This window comes from Agaricus bisporus (assembly GCF_000300575.1).
Source record: "Agaricus bisporus var. bisporus H97 unplaced genomic scaffold AGABI2scaffold_16, whole genome shotgun sequence".
Lineage (NCBI taxonomy): Eukaryota > Fungi > Basidiomycota > Agaricomycetes > Agaricales > Agaricaceae > Agaricus > Agaricus bisporus.
The window spans coordinates 490,760-507,913 of NW_006267351.1; the positions used below are offsets into that span (position 1 = coordinate 490,760).

The window sequence follows — 17,154 nt, forward strand, 5'->3', positions numbered from 1 at the left end:
TGACAACGTTGGTGAATTCGTTCGCTTTTTATACCAGAATCTCTTGCCAATTTCCCACCGATTATTCAAGATTTAAGCGCCAAGGTGCCTGGACTTTATAATACGAATTGGATATAATAGGGGTAGTATGACTGTAATGGCAGTCATTATTACTGCCGATTCCAGAATGAGCAAACGTTTCCCTCCGGCATGAAAGACTAGGGCTGACTGGGCTGACAGGCTGACTAGGGGCACCCTATGGCAGCTAGGGGCCCTGTAGGGTCTGTTCAGATGCTACGGTTTTGAATCCGCTGCCAGCCAAATTTCGTTCGCACGGAGGCTTGAAGCCGACAGGGGTGAAGTGTTCGGTAACGTTTCCGCAATCCTGAGATGCTGTCAATACAACCTCTCAGGGGTTGCAATTGAGTTTGTTGACTGTTATCGCAACATGTTCGGAAAACATGTAGCCAGTGTTCAGCATTGAAATATCTGATTATTGTGTATACAACAGTGTACTCAACATTTTCCTTGACCAGCGAGAGAAGATGTGTGTCGGGGTATAATAAGCGGAAAACGGGATGCTATCATTGCGATGTGCGAACAGGCCCTAGATTTATATCATTCCGGTTTCAGGCTCTCGCCATCGCATTTCAACCTCCTGGAATATTTCTACTTTTTTGGTAGTTTCAAAGCCGAGTTTTTCGAACAAACGGATACTAGGTTCGTTCGAATCAGATATACGCACGACCAGTCGATCGGGAGTAATTATGCTTGACAGCGAGAGCGGTGCTTGAACCGTCTGGATGTAATTAAGAAATGGTTGGAGACCAGTATGAGAAAGTGAGGATGTGACGAAATCCCACCCTTTGCCCGTCGCATATTCGAGTAAAAGGAGGATTGATTCGAGAGCAAAGCCTTGTCTCCAGTACGCCCTTTCTGCATAAAGATACAAAAAGTCGAAATTGGATTGTTGCTAGCAGTATGGGGAAAAATAATTACCAGCAATCATGATTTCAATTTCGACCTCGAAATCGTCGTCGTCGTCGTCGTCTCCCGTCTCTTGTACTGAATGAGCAGAACCGGGTCGAGTGCCTTTAAGAAAGAGATTCACATCCCCCACCATTGGCAATGATTTCAGTTTTGAATCCTCGGGAAGCACGGGCGCAGTAAGAGAAGATAAGCCCAGTCCATTTGGAAGTTGATCGTCTGCTTGACGGGCGAGAATGATGAATGTCAATTTATCTTCATCATTCTGCCACTTCTCTGTTCCTGTTGAGCACATATTGTAGTGCGTTTATTTGTGGTCCACATACGTTGCATATCGTACTCTTCTTCTAGGCTCAATGGCTCACTCGCTGTGAGATCTCGTAGTTGCGGGTCCAACATCCATTCATGGTACTTCTGTTCTAGCAAAGGTTGATACTGCTCGAATGACCCCAGGAATGGTGCTCACCGGAACATGGTATATTCTATACGGTACCAATACGACATGGTTACCCAGAAGGACTGTATCGATATTTTCCTTCATACCTGGATTTAAACAAGATCGCGATCTGATGGCCAAGTTGATGCACTGATGTTCCTTACAAATGTATTTGGTGGACGGCAGTATACCAAACATGTTACATCATGTTCTGATTCACATCTCTTTTCTGTCACTGCGCCACCCGAAACCACACCTAATGCTTCGAGGTTCGACTCTTCCATCAAATCCCACCAGACCAGCCAACCTTCGCACGAAACCACTTTCACTCTCTCAGGAACGTCGTCTCGTTGCATATCTGGATAATGAATTCCTTCAATTAACCCGTGGATACAAAAAGCGGTGCGGTAAACATTTAAAGTCTTCATGTGGTGTTGAATAAAAACCAGGACGGAACAAACGACAACTGTGCCCACTTTACACAAATATATAACATATGCACGCCGATTGCTGGCCTTCATTCTTCAAATACCCCCGCTTGATCCGTCAACGTCCCTAAGGATACAGTATATGTTGAGATTGACTGGGGACGTGCTTAGTGCTATCGTCGGGTACAAGTTGTCTCCGCGTGCTCCGCCAAAAGGAAATGATAATGAGCAGGTGGATCGAAGGGAAGAAACGCAAAGTGAAGAGGATGAAGAACCAAGAGATTACACTTCCGCGTTGAGAGAATTACTGGACTGGTTGGATGATTTGGATCAAGCTTGGCTGGCCGTGTTGCAAAATCAAGTTTGGGATCCTGATGCTGGCGAGGGCGTAGATTTGATTTTGGAAGTAGAAATTGCGAATGGTGAAGATACTGGCTCATCAAGTACTGAGGGCGAAAACGGCCATGCGTCTAAACAAACCCAACTCAAGAGTACGCCGATAAGTCAAACGGATATAACGAGACTTCGGAGTTTGCTGGTTACAAGTATAGCAAACTTGGAGGAGTGGTTGAGTGATCCAGGTAAAGGTGGCCGCGATAACACGACCGACGCCAGAGAAGAAGACGATGTCAGCGGAATGCTGGAGCGTTTGGGGGTGTTGGATGAATTTGATGACTTATTTGGACGGACTATGGATTTTCTCTCCGGATTTGGTGGAGGCTTCGCTCTTGAGCCAGAGACCATCGTAAAAGGGGATGATGAGGAGGATGAGGACGCAGATATGGTAGAAGTCGTTACGAATGAATATTCATGATCCACGCATTGACAATGGCAAGACTGAGAAGAGAATGAATTATGTAGCATGATCCTTGAAGCTTGAAGCTTGAAGACCCAGCGCAATATGTATGTATGTGCGAATGTTTGAGATCCGGTTATATGCATCATCCAGGGATATCATTTCTTTTTCACGCTAATCAATCATCGCGACTGCCAGCACTCCAGACTCCCTAAGACTTCACAATCCGACAGGTCAATTTCGAAAAAAATATTCCTTGGTCATTTCGGCACATCCGGGGGTCAATATTTGATTGATTTATACGCCATCTTTGTGATCGCGAGCTTGGTATCAGAATAATTTGTAGCCACCGCTGAACCAAAGGCGATTTCACCTCTTTTCTGTGAAAAGACTGGAGGAATGGTAGGTTTTTTGAGTTTGATGAACCACCGACGCGAATTCACTGAAAATCATTCAAGGACCAGGAAACTCCTATCAAGATACCATCGACAATCAAGTACCTCTTCGGCAACAACGAGCCTCCTTCTGAAGTGGAATGGGAGGAGATAGAAAAAACAATTTCCGCCGTTGAGCATGATAGTCTTTCTGCCCAGGACGAAGCGACTCTGCAGACGTTTCAGCGGCATATTCGTATCCTTCGGTCTCTCCTCTCGCTGACACGGAGGATGCCTCTGGAATTATGGGCCCTCATATTCGAGCATAGCCTCTCTGACATCTACGCGATAAATTGTCCGGATACATCTCAAATCATAACCATCAGTCATGTTTGTCGAAAATGGAGGACTATCTCTTTATCAACTCGTCGATTATGGGGAAATCTTCCTAGCCTTCCTTTTAAAAACCCAAAACCCTCGCTGGAATACATATCTTATGTTCGAGAGATCTTGAAACGAGGAAAGGACACTCCAATCTCATTTCATGCCGCCGATACACTTTACACTGCAAACAGAGTGCCCTGTGGACCTCACCCAGTATTCTTCTTACTGGCTTCTCAATCTCATCGCTGGAGGGACGCCATCATCAGCTCCAGAGAACGGCCCAGTATCTTGTTAGACGAGCCGTCTGCTATTCTCATCCAGGGAAGACTCCCACTACTGCATACATTGGAGCTTGATTTTTACAGTATGACTTTTTCTCCACTAATCTTAAATATCTTCCAACATGCGCCATCTTTACGAGTTGTCAAAATCATGCATAACTGGCCTATTATACTCGAGCTACCATGGGACCAGTTGGAGGAATACACTGAAAGCAATGGAAGTGCCGAAAATCTCATCAATATCTTACGATACTCGGTCAACCTGCGATCGCTGTCCTGCCTCAACCACGAGTTAGGAGCGGAATCTTTCGAACTCTCCGGGCAAGTTGTGTTCAACAAATTGACATCTTTGCAACTCCATTGTGGGCACTCTGGAAACCCCTACGGCCTTTTGCTCGAACACGTCACTCTACCCGCACTCACCGACCTTCGGGTATTTGGTCGCGGTGACAAGATCATCGATGATGTCATAAAACTCGTAAAACGGTCGGGTTGTAACCTGCTTCGTCTAACTTACTTTGGCGACAAATCCTTCTCCGTTAGCGTCCAACTAGCGCTTTTACTCTCGTTGTCGCCTTCACTTGTGGACCTTGAAGCTAATGACTCAATCAGCGATTTCACCTGTGCTTGTCTGGAACGTAAATTGCAACTAGTTATCACCCCAATGCTACGTTCATTAATTATCCATACCGAACATCGAATTAAGAAAGAATTGTTGGTCGTTGATGCCCAGAGGTTTAACGCCCTTGCCCAACGTTGTTGCTCCCAGAATCGAATCTCACGTCGCGATAGCGATTGCGTCAGGTTGGACGTGCTTGGTTTACGTTTTGAGTACCCGGAACAATGTCTTTGGTTCCAACAAGCTTTACAAATGTGGAGATACGATCCGACCGACTGGAGTGTGTTGCAGAATTGCGTAAAGGAGTTGCAGGAGATTGATGAGGAATTAGAAGATGTGTTTTGTTGTTTTGCATTTGACATCGAGGATCAGACTTCGCGAATGCGTACTCGATTACAAACAGTCCTGCGCACTTTGGAAGAGCTCCCAGATATCGATCCGCGAATTTTTCTGGTGAGTTTTATCGGCTACCAATGAAAGTAGCTTAGATGCCAAAAATCAACAATTAGAGCTCAAATATCGTGTTCTATCTATGGCGGATGAAAACACATTCCGGCATCGAAGACGATATCCAGCGACATATAATCGAATCAGAAAACACGCTTCGACAAAAGTGGATCGCTCACGCGGATACATATAGCCTAACCTTGAATTGGGTGAGGGAGGGTTTCGAGTCTCTTACATATATTCCCGATGCAACAGAAAGTAAGTCACAATTAGGACCGATATGACGTAACTCTAAGAGTCGCCTCTAGCCGTGGGTTGTGGTGAAAGATTTCTCTATGGACTTTGAGTTTCAAGGAGCATTCTGCTCTGGCTCATCGAAAAACATGGGCATACCATCCTTAAAGTATATGGGTCCTTTGTGTAAGAACATAAGCTTAAAATATGAGTGTACAACATTCGTGCATTTCTGACGTTGCTTGGGCTCAGCTGCTCAAGGAATTTTTTTAATGAGATTATGTATGATTGAAGGTGTGGAAAGACTCTGGTCATATATATATGAAAGACTGAAAGGCAAAAATCGTACACTGCTGACCGAGATAGTCAGCGGGATGAATGATCATAGTACGTCGAATTTAAGTCTGAGGATACCGGGAAGTTCGTGGAACAAAGCTTGCTCTCAGGGGTGGTACGGCTGCCTGGTACTATGAACTTGACGTCATGATGATGTTGGGCACAATTCCAGCGGCAACTCCCAGGGCGTGTGCCACTGTTTTTTTTCCTACCACGATGGCGAACATTAACTACTCCATCTATCTAGTGACAGGAAGGGAGCTACTTCCTCCAGGAAAGGTGACTTCCCTCTAGTTACCAGAAAATGGAATTGCTGATCCGCCAATAGGACTATTTGGAATCTTTGGAAGAAGTACGCGATCGACCTTTGTCCTGAAGTAGTCACATCAATTCCCGTAGGCGCTCCAAGGCGGGGTTACCGTTGTTCAGATTCGCGAAAAAAACACTGAAACGGAGGAGGTAGAAAATTTCTCTCCCTCCCATGCCCCAGAGATCTGACCATTCGTAGTTCATCCAAATTGCCAAAGCCTCAAAGGCATTATGTGACCGATACAATGTGCCCATTCTGGTTAACGATAGGGTTGACGTTGCCCTTGCAATCAACGCCCATGGAGTACACCTTGGACAAACGGACATGACGGTCGCTCAAGCAAAGATTTTGTTGCCGAAGGGCAGTATAATTGGAGTGAGCTGCAACAATATTGAGCATGTCAAGGAGGCGATAAAAGACGGCGCAAATTATATTGGCATCGGTCCTGTCTGGGATACAAAAACGAAAGCTTTGACGAACCCTATCATTGGCGTGCGAGGAGTAGGTCAAATGCTTGAAGCATTGGATGGAACAAACGTCAAAGCAGTAGCTATTGGTACGGTCCAACTCTATCTTTCACACGAATGGACAGCTTAGCGTCGCTTAGGTGGCATCAAGAGCAGCAATTTGCTTAGAACTCTATATGGAAGTGTCTCTTCCACAAGGCACGCTCTTGATGGTGTTGCGGTCGTCTCTGAGATCATAGCATCCCGGAATCCGAAAGAAGCAGCCTCAAGGTTGGCAGGTATAATCCAAGCCTTCAGAGCCGAGTTTGCGATTGTCCAAGGGTGGACATTTGAGTCAAAATTATATGGGCAGAATGATGCCCCACCTACCACCGATGAGATTCTCGATCGTGTTGTTAAGCTAATGGCGAAGATTAAAGAACTTGGGCCTCTGGTACACCAGGTGTGGATGCAGCCACTAGTTGACATCAAGTGCTCAGATATCTCTTGGTCAGATCACCAACAACGTTGTTGCCACTCAATCCGCTAATATCACCCTCGCGCTGGGAGCAAGTCCCATCATGGCCACCGCACCGGAAGAAATGGAAGATCTTGAACGTATTGTTGGAGCTCTTCTTGTCAATATCGGCACCTTGACAGCTGCAACGTTGGAAGGCATGCGCAAAGCAGGTTTGTCACAGTCATCTGTCTTTTGTTCTCCGTCATTCATTGGGGATCCACCTTCGTTCGCGTGTAGGCTTCCATGCAAATTCCTTCAGGAAACCTTTAATTTTTGATCCCGTTGGCTTCGGTGCGAGTCAGTTTAGAAAGGGGTCTGCCAATGGTGAGGCTTATATTCTCTTGACGAAAGGTTTTATTCACTTAAATTTCGTTGGGCTGCAGAACTCTTGAATATCTATCAAGCAAGTGTAATCAAAGGAAACGCGGGAGAACTTGCTGCTCTGGCCGGTTCTGGCGAGGTCAGATTTCCAGACTGAAGGTCCTGCAACTTAACCCCGACGATTTACTCCAGGTCGAATCTAAAGGTGTTGATAGTATTGGAACCGGTTTCAAAGACCCAGTCACCTTTGTCAAGCAGCTATCGCGTAGAGAACGTACGTCAATCAGCCCTTCTACGCTAAAATATGCCAAACTTAGAGGCTCCAGGGTGCATCGTGGTCATGACAGGTCCTACGGATTACATATCCGACGGGAAGACTGTTGTGTCTTTGCGGAATGGCCATGACATTTTGGGCAAGATTACTGGTTCCGGTTGTATTGCTGGCAGCTCCATAGCATCTTATTGTGCTGCAGCCTCTGCCACGGCTTCGGAGGATGGGTATCAGTCGAACACAGAGGGCAGTCTCGTGAAGGGAGACATGCTTTTGGGTGCTATTGCTGGGTCAGTCATGCCGCATTTCTAGATTTATAAAGTATGCTGAATCGTCGGACGCAGTGTTCTAGTTTTAACCATTGCTGCGGAAATTGCAGTCGAGCTAGATTACGTCCGGGGTCCTGGGACCTTTTTGAGTGGACTGATCGATGCCTTATGGACACTGACTGCAGATGACGTTGTCAGGAGGGCGAAAATTACAGTGGAAACCTCTTGAAAGAGACAAAATCTTGGACATGGAGGCTATATTCTTCAACTTTGACTCTTTCTACCTTGTAAGTAGAATCTTAACGCTAGTTTGTCGGGAGAAAGAACACAGCCTTGAGCTCAGAGCGGAATAAGGCAAAGAAGAGGTAGAGTCGCGTGCCGGAACCCCTACCGATGGTGATTCTCTTTTTTTTCAAAATGCTACGCCACTGGCCACTCCCCCTTGTTAAAATCATCGGCAAAAACTCGGCTGTATTTTCTGCTACCCCGCATTTGCGCGCGCTTATATAATCGAGAGATCATCAAGTAACATCTCATTCGGGTCCGACGAGTTCAATCTTCAATGATCTATAACCTTGCCAAAGCTTCTGTCTTCGGGTGCCGAGGGAAAATTGTTTAAAACTTTGCCACTTCCAAGAATATGTCGACCGTGAGAGCGGGGGTGTATTCATGTATAGTAACTTCGGTGCACTCATGAATAATTTCACATGATCCAGGGAGTTGCGTGGAATTGCGCCTACAAATTCAACTTTCATTCGACGGGCAACAAACAGGTTCGTAAAAGAGCTGCAGTATTTACCTCACTTACCGGTGTTTTGACTTTCACAGAGTCATCCCTAAACAAAAAACGAATGAACAATTAGAGCTCCACAGAGTTTGAGCCACGGAGAGCAGGTAAGCCGATCCTCCCTAAAACGAGGCACCTTTTATACGCTCTACTCCTCTCTCGATCGATTGAGTAAGCTTCGGACTTCAGAATGACTAGGGACCAATAGGAATTGCGATTTTTTTGTGTAGACTCCTATTCCACATTGAGCTCCCACGGAATGGCTTGTTGGGGGATGCCGCTCTGTCCTGTAGGTCACTCTAGCAAGACTGCTCTTTCTTTTATCTCGCTTTCCGAGGGTGCGGAGATTACATTGTACGCTCAGTACTGGTACACGTTTCTGGTAGGGCTCCAATACTCCTTTGTCCCCTAACTTGTATTTCTCACTGATTCCTGCCTTCTCTGAAGACTTACAGAGTCATACCCTTGCGCTCTTTATTCACGGACACGTATACCCATGCAAAATCTAACGATAACCGTCGATGATTCCTCCCCTACGTTTCATTATTCGCCATCACCAGTCTGGTCTTCAGCAACACCGCTCGAAGATGCGAAACTTAGCTCGTGAGTGCATTGTGGTCTATGAGATGGCAACATGAAGTGACTATAACGGTCTTGTCATTGATAGTTATTTCAAAAATACCACAACATATACCAATACCAGTCAAGCGAAAGTAACGTTCGAGTTCTGGGGGAGCAGTATCCAGATTATTGGCGCTAAAAGTCCAAACCACGGCAACTTCCAAATACAACTCGACGACCAGGTGTTCGACTCGTTAACTGGTCATTCGGATCCGCCCGCGAGTTATCAACAGCAATTGTTTGCACAAAGTGGACTTTCAAGTGGAAAACATGAAGTGGTGATAATCAATACCCAGGATGGGACGTTTCTTGACATTGATTTTGTATGTGTGCATTGTCTCTCTCGAGGGAAATTTCGCTTCATGTATTGTTTTTGGAATAGGTGACATGGGGCCCCGTTTTGGATGAGGAAGGTGGCAATGTTATACTCAATACGATTCCGGATGATAGTCCTGCGATCGTGTATTCTGGTTCATGGGTTACCGACCCAAGTCAACTTGGTACCTTTGTTGGTGGAATAAGACAGTAAGTACATCACCACAACATCCCATTCGAATATTTGGCCCAACAACCGGTAGTGGAACGAAGGAACCTGGGTCGTTTTTAGAGTTCAACTTCACCGGGACTGCCTTAGCAATTTACGGACCAGCCGATCCTAACGGCGCGCCATACACCGTCCAAGTTGATAATTCAACACGACAAAACTACTCGATTTATACCTCGCAATATACCCCACAATCACTCCTATTTTTTCAAGGTAGTCTTGACATGGGCGTCGGTGAACATACTGTCAGAATTACACATGCGGGTATCGGCTCCCACGAGAACAAGACATTGGCCATCGATTTTATCAACGTCTATTCTCGATCTACTTTCGAAATTAGGTTTGATTATTGTTCAACTTGATATATGTTTTCCCCCCTAGCTAACATACACCTTTCTAGGGCGACGGACACAGATGGTGGCGGGATATCAAAATCCACCATAGCGGCAATAATAATGGGAATAATTGCAGGACTGCTACTCTTTCTCGTAGCGCTGATGTACTGGCTGAATCGAAAAAAGAAGTTGGGTCAGTTTGAATGGAACATATTCAAACGTGATTCCTGGAATTTCAGCAAGCCTGAAACTGCTAGAAGGGTACGGCGGGAGGATGTCACAGAGGGATTTGAATTGGATGGGGGAGGGTATGCTGCTGTGATGACATCGGAAGGAATTGCTACAAGGACTGAGTACGTGATATACCACAAGTTTATTTGTTCCTGGGTTTGTCTAACAGTTGATTTTTGTTTTGTTTTACTAGGCCGGGGACTGCTAGGACTGCGCCTAGCGTTACTTCAGGGAATGACTCTGAGGCGGGATTGATTACCCAGCATCGAGATGAAATTTCGGAAATTGCTTCAAGCCCGGCACGTCCTAACAAACAAAGGTGGTCGTTCTCGGGATTATCGGTGTTGAATCAACCTTTGGTAATTCCTAAGAGTTCGATGGGTATAATTGGGATGTCGGGTGCGGCGGCTCGTCACTTGAACATTCCTTCTGGACAAAGCGGGCAGAGAAACCTTGCAGCAACATCTGCGTCTGTACCTGTAAGTTCACCAGCGAATCGTCTTGTGCCTTCAGAACTGATATTATTTTAATTTTACTATTTCAGATTCCTTTACCACCAGGGTTAGCGGGAACTAGTAGTGGTGCTTTTGGAAATTCAAGGTCGAAACGTCCAGAGACCATACTCTCATGGAAACCCGAACCTGAGAATTCTCAGCCTACACCTTCAGAAGCACCTCCACCTCCATCGGTGGAGACCTCACGACACGGATCAGAAGATCCCCCTCTTTCAAAAGAATCATCGAAGACGCCCAAATATGATTCTTCCGTTCTGAGAGAACGACCATCATTGAGGGTACATCAGTTCGGATCGGAAGGCTCTCTTCCCTTGAGGTCTGCCTTTCCAGAGCCAGATGCGCCTTTTCCTTTCCCTCCTCCAGAACTATCACGTCGCTCACCCATTGGTCAAGGGGAATTATTACTTCATAGAATTCCGACTATGCCCCCTTCACCATTTTCAGGAGGAGGACTCTCAGTACAAAGTGCAACGGAGACATCAGGGACATTTGAAGCACAGGAGATGTTGACCCCGACTAGTGGACCCAGTGAAAGATCGTCTACTAGTATTGATTGGTCTGCCTCTCGCCCTACTAGTTCGCAGGGAGGAAGTGTTAGTCGGAGTCATAAATCGAGGCGGGAGAGACCTAAGAGCACAGGAAGTATTTTGGGGCCGAGGATGAGAGTTCCTAGGATGTTGCCACAGAATTCTAAACGTGGTAGGGATGCGGATGAGTCGTCTAGGACGGACAAGAAGGATGAGGAAGAAACTGAGTGAAATCTTTTATTTTTTCTTTGATATATTTTCTTGTTTGGTTTTCAATTTTTTGATAACATGCGTTTTTTTTCATGTTGTTTGTTCGCTTTCTACTGTTTCGTCGTGTGGACTCAATGTGTTACCTGCTTTCTCTTCTTTCTTTCTCTCTGTTGTAAGGAGACGTGCGTCTCTAAATATTACCGCTGTAGCTGTTCCGTCAGTGTGACTTGTTCTTAGGGAAGTCACTCCTCGTTGGCGACTTTCATCTGCCTTCTTTTTGCTTTTGAGATTTTCATCGAGTTCTTTGTGCGCTCATAAACGTCTAGTTTTTACTTGCTTTTGTTCTATAATTTTTTCCCCTGGAAACTTGATGTTGTTTATACGGCACATCATTATTTACGATTTTCGGTTTATTCACTTATTCAGTTTTGCTTTCGAGTAGGGAATGAATGGTTTTCTCTTCCCGCTTGTTAGTAGATGATTCAGGAACGCGAAATCAATGGAGTACAAGAGCTTGCGGAGCATGGGTCGTTCACCCTGTACAGCATATCGGCCGACGCTTGATCGCTTGATCGAATGCTCTCCTGTTGAATCCATGATCTTATGTAAGTAAGTGTTCCGTTAACGAAGAAAGTTCCGGCATGATAGCATGATTGCACAAGACAATTCTAGCATTTTGACGTACTCCAAATCATGAGGGACCCCGCTCTATCTGGTACATTCATCGGTAAACTTAGTACAGAGTGATTTCTGTATACATACGGTGCCTGATGTAAGATAGAGTGATAGCCGGATCGTTTTGATTTCGCTTTTTAGATAGACAGTCATTCGAACTTGATCAGAACTCCTTATAAAAACTATGAACGATACAAATAAAATCAGATTTCAAGTCTAGGAGCCTACAATAAGGGAAACAACATGGAAATCCGCCGTTATTCATCGAATAAGGAAAATCGAAGAGTAGATGGCCCGATGGGTCTCGGACAACAATCGGAGTCTTGCTCTATTTTAAGAAATATACCAAACACGTGAGTATACCCACGGGGATGAATTTATGCTGTCCAGTTGTTCTCCCTGCAGCGCCTCGCCACCTCTGAGTGCCGCAAACAATTACTTAAACAACCGGCAGCAAACACACACCGCAAAAAACCGCCTTTTTGCATCCTACTCTCTCCCGTCTCGAGTTCTTATCAGCTACTTCCTTACCTCGCTCTCTCTATCTAGACTCAGTTCTTCGACACACGTTCTAAAACGGAATACGACTTATAATCGGATTTTGCTCGACTTTGCGGGAAGGCAACACATATACATCTCTACCCCCTCTCGATAACGCTTAGTCCTTTTGGAAGAAGAAGGTTTTGAGAGTTACGCGGTTTTTGGATAGTGGGTTGGTGTTGATATATATATACCCCTCCCCCCCCGCCAACGCTTTTTGCGGGATCTGCGGATTGTATAACGCTTAGAAGAGGCGTTTGTTTTACTTTCGGTCCCCTGGTTTATCATATACCTATCCGGATCTCTCTCTTCCTTTCCCTCTCTTTTCATTTTTTTCTTCTTCTTCTCTTCTTTTTGTTTTGTGCATCATCGAACCATCTGCACACACACACGCACGCACACTCGGAAGCGAAATATCCTATTATATCCTATCCGGACAAAGCACTATAATACAGCATGACTACGAAGACTCCGACTACTACTGTTGTGGAAGTGAAAGAGGATGAAGAGGTCGTTAAGAAGAGTTCTAGTATGTTGGTGTTCTTTACCCCAGAAACGGTTTCGTATTTCATTGGTGAGTTATTGTCCCCCTTTTTTTGGTTGGGTTGGTGATGTGTTTCGTTTTTTGGTTGTTCGGTTGTTGACCAACTCCGATGATTGATCAAATGTTTTGATTTTTTTTTTTAGCCGGCGGTTGTGCGGGCGCTGCATCTAGAACTGTTGTTAGTCCTTTAGAAAGATTAAAGATCATTCAGTGAGTAGTGCTAGTAAAAAAAAAAATTCTGTTGTAAATTGATAAACTTGGTAGACAAGTACAACCCAAAGGATCTCAATCATCGTATAATGGAGTTTGGAAAAGTCTGGTGAGGATGTGGAGGGAAGAAGGTTTCCAAGGTTTCATGCGTGGAAATGGGATTAATTGTTTGAGGATTGTTCCTTACAGGTATGAAAGCAACCATTTTTTTCGGGTATTTAAGCGAGTTTGGCTTAATTTGATTCGTACAGCGCGGTGCAGTTTACGACGTATGAGCAGTTGAAAAAGGTGCGGTTGCAGGAGCACGGTTGTGGATGACTGACGTTTACCGTGCTCTGGTTTTAGTTTATTACGCGACATAGTGACCAAGGATTGGACACGCCAAAGCGGTTGCTTGCCGGCGCTCTTGCTGGGATTACTTCTGTCTGTCAGTATAAGCTAATTTTTTTTGGGGGAGGTTTGTTGTGATTGATGTCGTCATTTAGCTACTACTTACCCGTTGGATTTGGTACGGTCAAGGCTATCTATAGCAACGGCATCTGTTGCATTTGTGGCACCAACTCATGGTGGTGTTAATGTGGCAGCTGCGACGAGTGGAACAGGGGGTCCATTACCGTCGGTAGCGGCGAAACCAAGCGCAGTGTTGGCCTCCGGGTATCACACCGCCGCGAGGGATGCGTTGAAATCGAGGTATTCGGCGAAAGACTTGACGGTGTGGGGGATGACACTGAAGGTGATGAGGGAGGAAGGAGGGGTGAAGGGGTTGTATAGGGGAATTGTGACGACGGCGGTGGGGGTTGCGCCATATGTGGGGATCAATTTTGCGGCGTACGAGGCGCTGCGAGGGATCATCACGCCTCCTGGGAAAACGAGTGTTTGGAGGAAACTGAGTTGTGGTGCGCTTGCAGGTGAGTTATAATAATAATGATATCTGGGTACCTTACCCGGAAATTGATTTGGCGATGGGTCAGGGTCGATATCGCAAACATTGACGTATCCGTTTGATGTACTACGGCGAAAGATGCAGGTGACCGGGATGGCAGGGGGACCCAAGTATCATGGTGCAGTGGATGCGCTGAGGAGCACCGTGCGATCGGAAGGGGTGCGAGGGTTGTACCGGGGGCTGTGGCCCAACTTGTGTAAGTGGATGTTTGAGACTGGAGAGAGTGACCGTTGAATTGTTTTTTACAGTGAAGGTTGCGCCGAGTATTGCGACGTCGTTTTTCACGTATGAGCTGGTGAAGGAGACACTACTGGAGTACTAGTAGACTATAGCACGTGTATGTAGCAATGATATGTTTGTGTGACATACGTGACTGTATTCTCTCCTCCACGCGCCAACATGCAGGCAGGGCGTCGCGCGGAGATGTCCGTCTCGCCCAAGGCCCAGCTGCTCGCGGCCACTGCTCCCAACTCCTCTTCTCTCATGGGCAACTCCCCCAGCAAACCCTTTCTCTTCAGACGCGCCTTTACCCGCCGCAAAAAACCAGAAGAGGTTGCGAACCATGACACACAGCGCTCTCTGCCCCCAGCCCCGCCCCCGCCACCGCCGCCGCCGCCACTACCACCCAAATCGGCTCCCCCACAGCAGTTACATGCCCCGCTCGCCCCACCCCCAATCTCCAACTGCAACAGAGCCTCCATCATTCCCATGACCGATGCTATCGAATCTGCAGTCAATTACATGGCCAGTAACGAACATCCTGCCCTGCCATCCCTTCCAACCTCATCGTTTTCTCAACACACCCCCACACATCTCCAACGTGAGGCCAAGAGGCCAAGAGCCAAGTCTGATTCTGAGGGGATTCTGCTGGAGACTGCCGATAAGCGAAAAAGCGACTCGACGATCAGTCACTCGACCATTCGGCCTGGTGCTAATGGTCCGCGATCGTCCAGGCCCGTCTCCATGGCCGAGTCTTTCCAATCAACACATACAATCGTGCCTGGTAATGGTGCCTCGGCATTAGGGGGCGTCAACAAGCGGCTGAGTGCTGTTGATGGCGACCTGGGCTCATTGCAGGAAGACGACGATTCGTCTTTCAAGAGCGTTGATGAAGCTCCTCTTTCAATGCTGCCGACGAGAGGAGACAGCCTGCCAACCCATCCTCTGAAGAGACGCTCCATGTCCCTCAACATTCCTTCAACCCCTCCCTTGGATCATCTTACTCCGAGCGTGTCCGCAGCCGACCTCAAACACCCATCGTATTCGATATGCGAAGGCTTCTATAACCAACCTCCCTTATCAGCCTCTAGGACGACGACGACGTTGCCATCACCTTCATCCAGCACTTCATGGATAGGAGCAGCCCCACTTTCTGATGTGAATCGACAGCTTCCCCACGTTCCCACACACAATGTATCCACTTTCACTTATCCTAATCGACGACCCGCGCCTAACCATCCCGCTGCACCACCTTCATTTCGACAAACAGCCGTTAGCATCACGAGTAGTTTTGCTCCCGCTGCTGGACTCGCAAAACGAGCCGTGGAAAGGGTGAGAGGCGCTTTGGGTCATATGGGCTCGAATGCTTCCCAGGGTGGTGGCGGTTCCGAGTCTATATCTTCTGTATCAATATCTTCGGCTTCTGGTTATTCCAGTTCGGCCTCCATCAGTTCAACGGCACCTTCGGCTTTTCCTAGCGAATGGGGCGTTTTAAATCCCGGGCGAACACCGTCAAAGCAAGGTGTGGCAGCGTGTAGCGGTAGTATGCATGCTGTGAATATTGATGAGATTAAGAAGAAGAGTCAGCGTGAGGGAAGAAAGGAGAAGAGGATGAGAAAGCCTGGCGCACATAGTACTTCACGCTCCTTTGGGTCGGTGTCGACGTGTAGTTCAGACAGGGATAATTATGGCCCTTCTGGTCCTCTGCTGGGTGTTTGTCTACGGGTCCCCGTAAAGGGAGTTGGCATCGTTTTTAGGCGGGAGCTGGCTTCATGTGTGAGGGAGACGGCGATCTGGGTCGGGAAGGATAGGAGTGTGGGGGATGAGGAAGGTGGTGGGAGGGGACTCTTGGAAAGGCCGGAATTGAAGATTTATGAGAAGAGGATGTTGCCTGCTATTGTAGTGAGATGTGCTCAACATATGCTGATATGGGGTGTCCAGGAAGAAGGTCTTTTCAGGTGGGTATCTGTCTGCTATTTATTTGGTAGAGGAAATTTTTTCTTTCTTTTCCTTGTGGAGTTTATGCGTGTCGTCGGTATTCATATCAAAGGCTTCTCATTGATCATTTTTGGATTCATTTCTCTCGTTATGAAAATTTGACTGACGGAACTGTGATTTTCTTTCGCAGAGTTCCCGGTCGAGCCGCCCATGTCACAAGGCTCCGGACTGAATTTGATACTGGTGCGTTGGATCTCCTGTTTTACCTCGTGTAGGAATTTTAAATGAGCCTTTGCAGGGGCGGATTATGATATGTCAGGTTGTACACCGGGGGATTTGGATCCCCATGCAGTTGCATCAGTTTTCAAGGCTTATCTTCGCGAACGTGAGTACTAAATTAATACACATCTATCAGTCCAACGTAATTGAATCCATTTTTAAAGTTCCAGAGCATATCTTGACGCAGAAGCTATCGCAGTATTTTGATGCTGTGATTGAGCAAGAGAGCTCTTCAACCTCTTATGATCCTCCTTCCTCACCAGCATCTCTAATGGGTGGTGGAATGAGAAGGGGTATAGGTTTACCGACAAGTCAAAAACCTCTTTCCGCACAATCGCCGTCGTCGACTGTATCGTCGTTATCCTCTTCTTCAGCCGCATTTTCACCTCATAACCTTCGCAAACCTCCATCATTGTCTACGCTTGCCATGCCATCTTTCAATGGTATGAAACCTCCTTCGCATAGTCTTATATCCGCTCTCCGGTCGTTGATTGCGAAACTGCCGGTGGAAAATAGGGATTTGTTGAGGACGGTTGTGGAGTTGATTAGGGCGACGGCGAGGGAGTTTAAGATGACGAGGATGCCTTTGGGGAATTTG

General features: G+C 46.6%; 7 protein-coding genes across 7 annotated transcripts; 5 read left to right on the plus strand and 2 right to left on the minus strand.

Annotated features, from left to right (window-relative positions):
- Positions 1-592: 592 nt before the first annotated feature.
- AGABI2DRAFT_123203 (hypothetical protein) lies at positions 593-1,507 on the minus strand (the record flags this gene model as incomplete). The annotated part of the gene is made up of 4 exons (XM_006457269.1): positions 593-915; positions 979-1,242; positions 1,293-1,380; positions 1,433-1,507. The coding sequence occupies 4 exons, from the start codon at positions 1,505-1,507 to the stop codon at positions 593-595; spliced, it is 750 nt and encodes a 249-aa protein (XP_006457332.1).
- Positions 1,508-1,645: 138 nt separating this feature from the next.
- AGABI2DRAFT_196086 (hypothetical protein) lies at positions 1,646-2,652 on the plus strand. The gene is made up of 2 exons (XM_006457270.1): positions 1,646-1,804; positions 1,852-2,652. Exons 1-2 carry the CDS (start codon positions 1,662-1,664, stop codon positions 2,642-2,644), a joined length of 936 nt encoding a protein of 311 aa, XP_006457333.1. The 5' UTR covers positions 1,646-1,661; the 3' UTR covers positions 2,645-2,652.
- A 2,863-nt stretch (positions 2,653-5,515) lies between these two features.
- Positions 5,516-7,827, plus strand: AGABI2DRAFT_229699 (hypothetical protein; the record flags this gene model as incomplete). The annotated part of the gene is made up of 11 exons (XM_006457271.1): positions 5,516-5,580; positions 5,630-5,653; positions 5,701-5,760; positions 5,810-6,167; positions 6,219-6,520; positions 6,573-6,747; positions 6,815-6,901; positions 6,961-7,037; positions 7,091-7,172; positions 7,225-7,459; positions 7,514-7,827. Coding segments are annotated over 11 exons (1,619 nt in total), but the record flags the coding sequence as incomplete, so codon positions are not given.
- Positions 7,828-8,478: 651 nt separating this feature from the next.
- AGABI2DRAFT_196089 (hypothetical protein) lies at positions 8,479-9,044 on the plus strand (the record flags this gene model as incomplete). The annotated part of the gene is made up of 3 exons (XM_006457272.1): positions 8,479-8,607; positions 8,673-8,828; positions 8,893-9,044. Coding segments are annotated over exons 2-3 (258 nt in total), but the record flags the coding sequence as incomplete, so codon positions are not given.
- A 4,065-nt stretch (positions 9,045-13,109) lies between these two features.
- Positions 13,110-14,648, plus strand: AGABI2DRAFT_196090 (hypothetical protein). Its single transcript, XM_006457273.1, has 7 exons — positions 13,110-13,177; positions 13,232-13,366; positions 13,429-13,465; positions 13,523-13,604; positions 13,663-14,085; positions 14,149-14,316; positions 14,369-14,648. The coding sequence occupies exons 2-7, from the start codon at positions 13,293-13,295 to the stop codon at positions 14,440-14,442; spliced, it is 858 nt and encodes a 285-aa protein (XP_006457336.1). The 5' UTR covers positions 13,110-13,177; positions 13,232-13,292; the 3' UTR covers positions 14,443-14,648.
- On the plus strand, positions 14,620-15,891 carry AGABI2DRAFT_196091 (hypothetical protein; the record flags this gene model as incomplete). The annotated part of the gene is made up of 1 exon (XM_006457274.1): positions 14,620-15,891. A coding segment is annotated over exon 1 (1,062 nt), but the record flags the coding sequence as incomplete, so codon positions are not given.
- Positions 15,892-16,595: 704 nt separating this feature from the next.
- AGABI2DRAFT_196092 (hypothetical protein) lies at positions 16,596-16,976 on the minus strand. The gene has a single exon (XM_006457275.1). The coding sequence runs from the start codon at positions 16,967-16,969 to the stop codon at positions 16,715-16,717; it is 255 nt and encodes an 84-aa protein (XP_006457338.1). The 5' UTR covers positions 16,970-16,976; the 3' UTR covers positions 16,596-16,714.
- Positions 16,977-17,154: the final 178 nt, after the last annotated feature.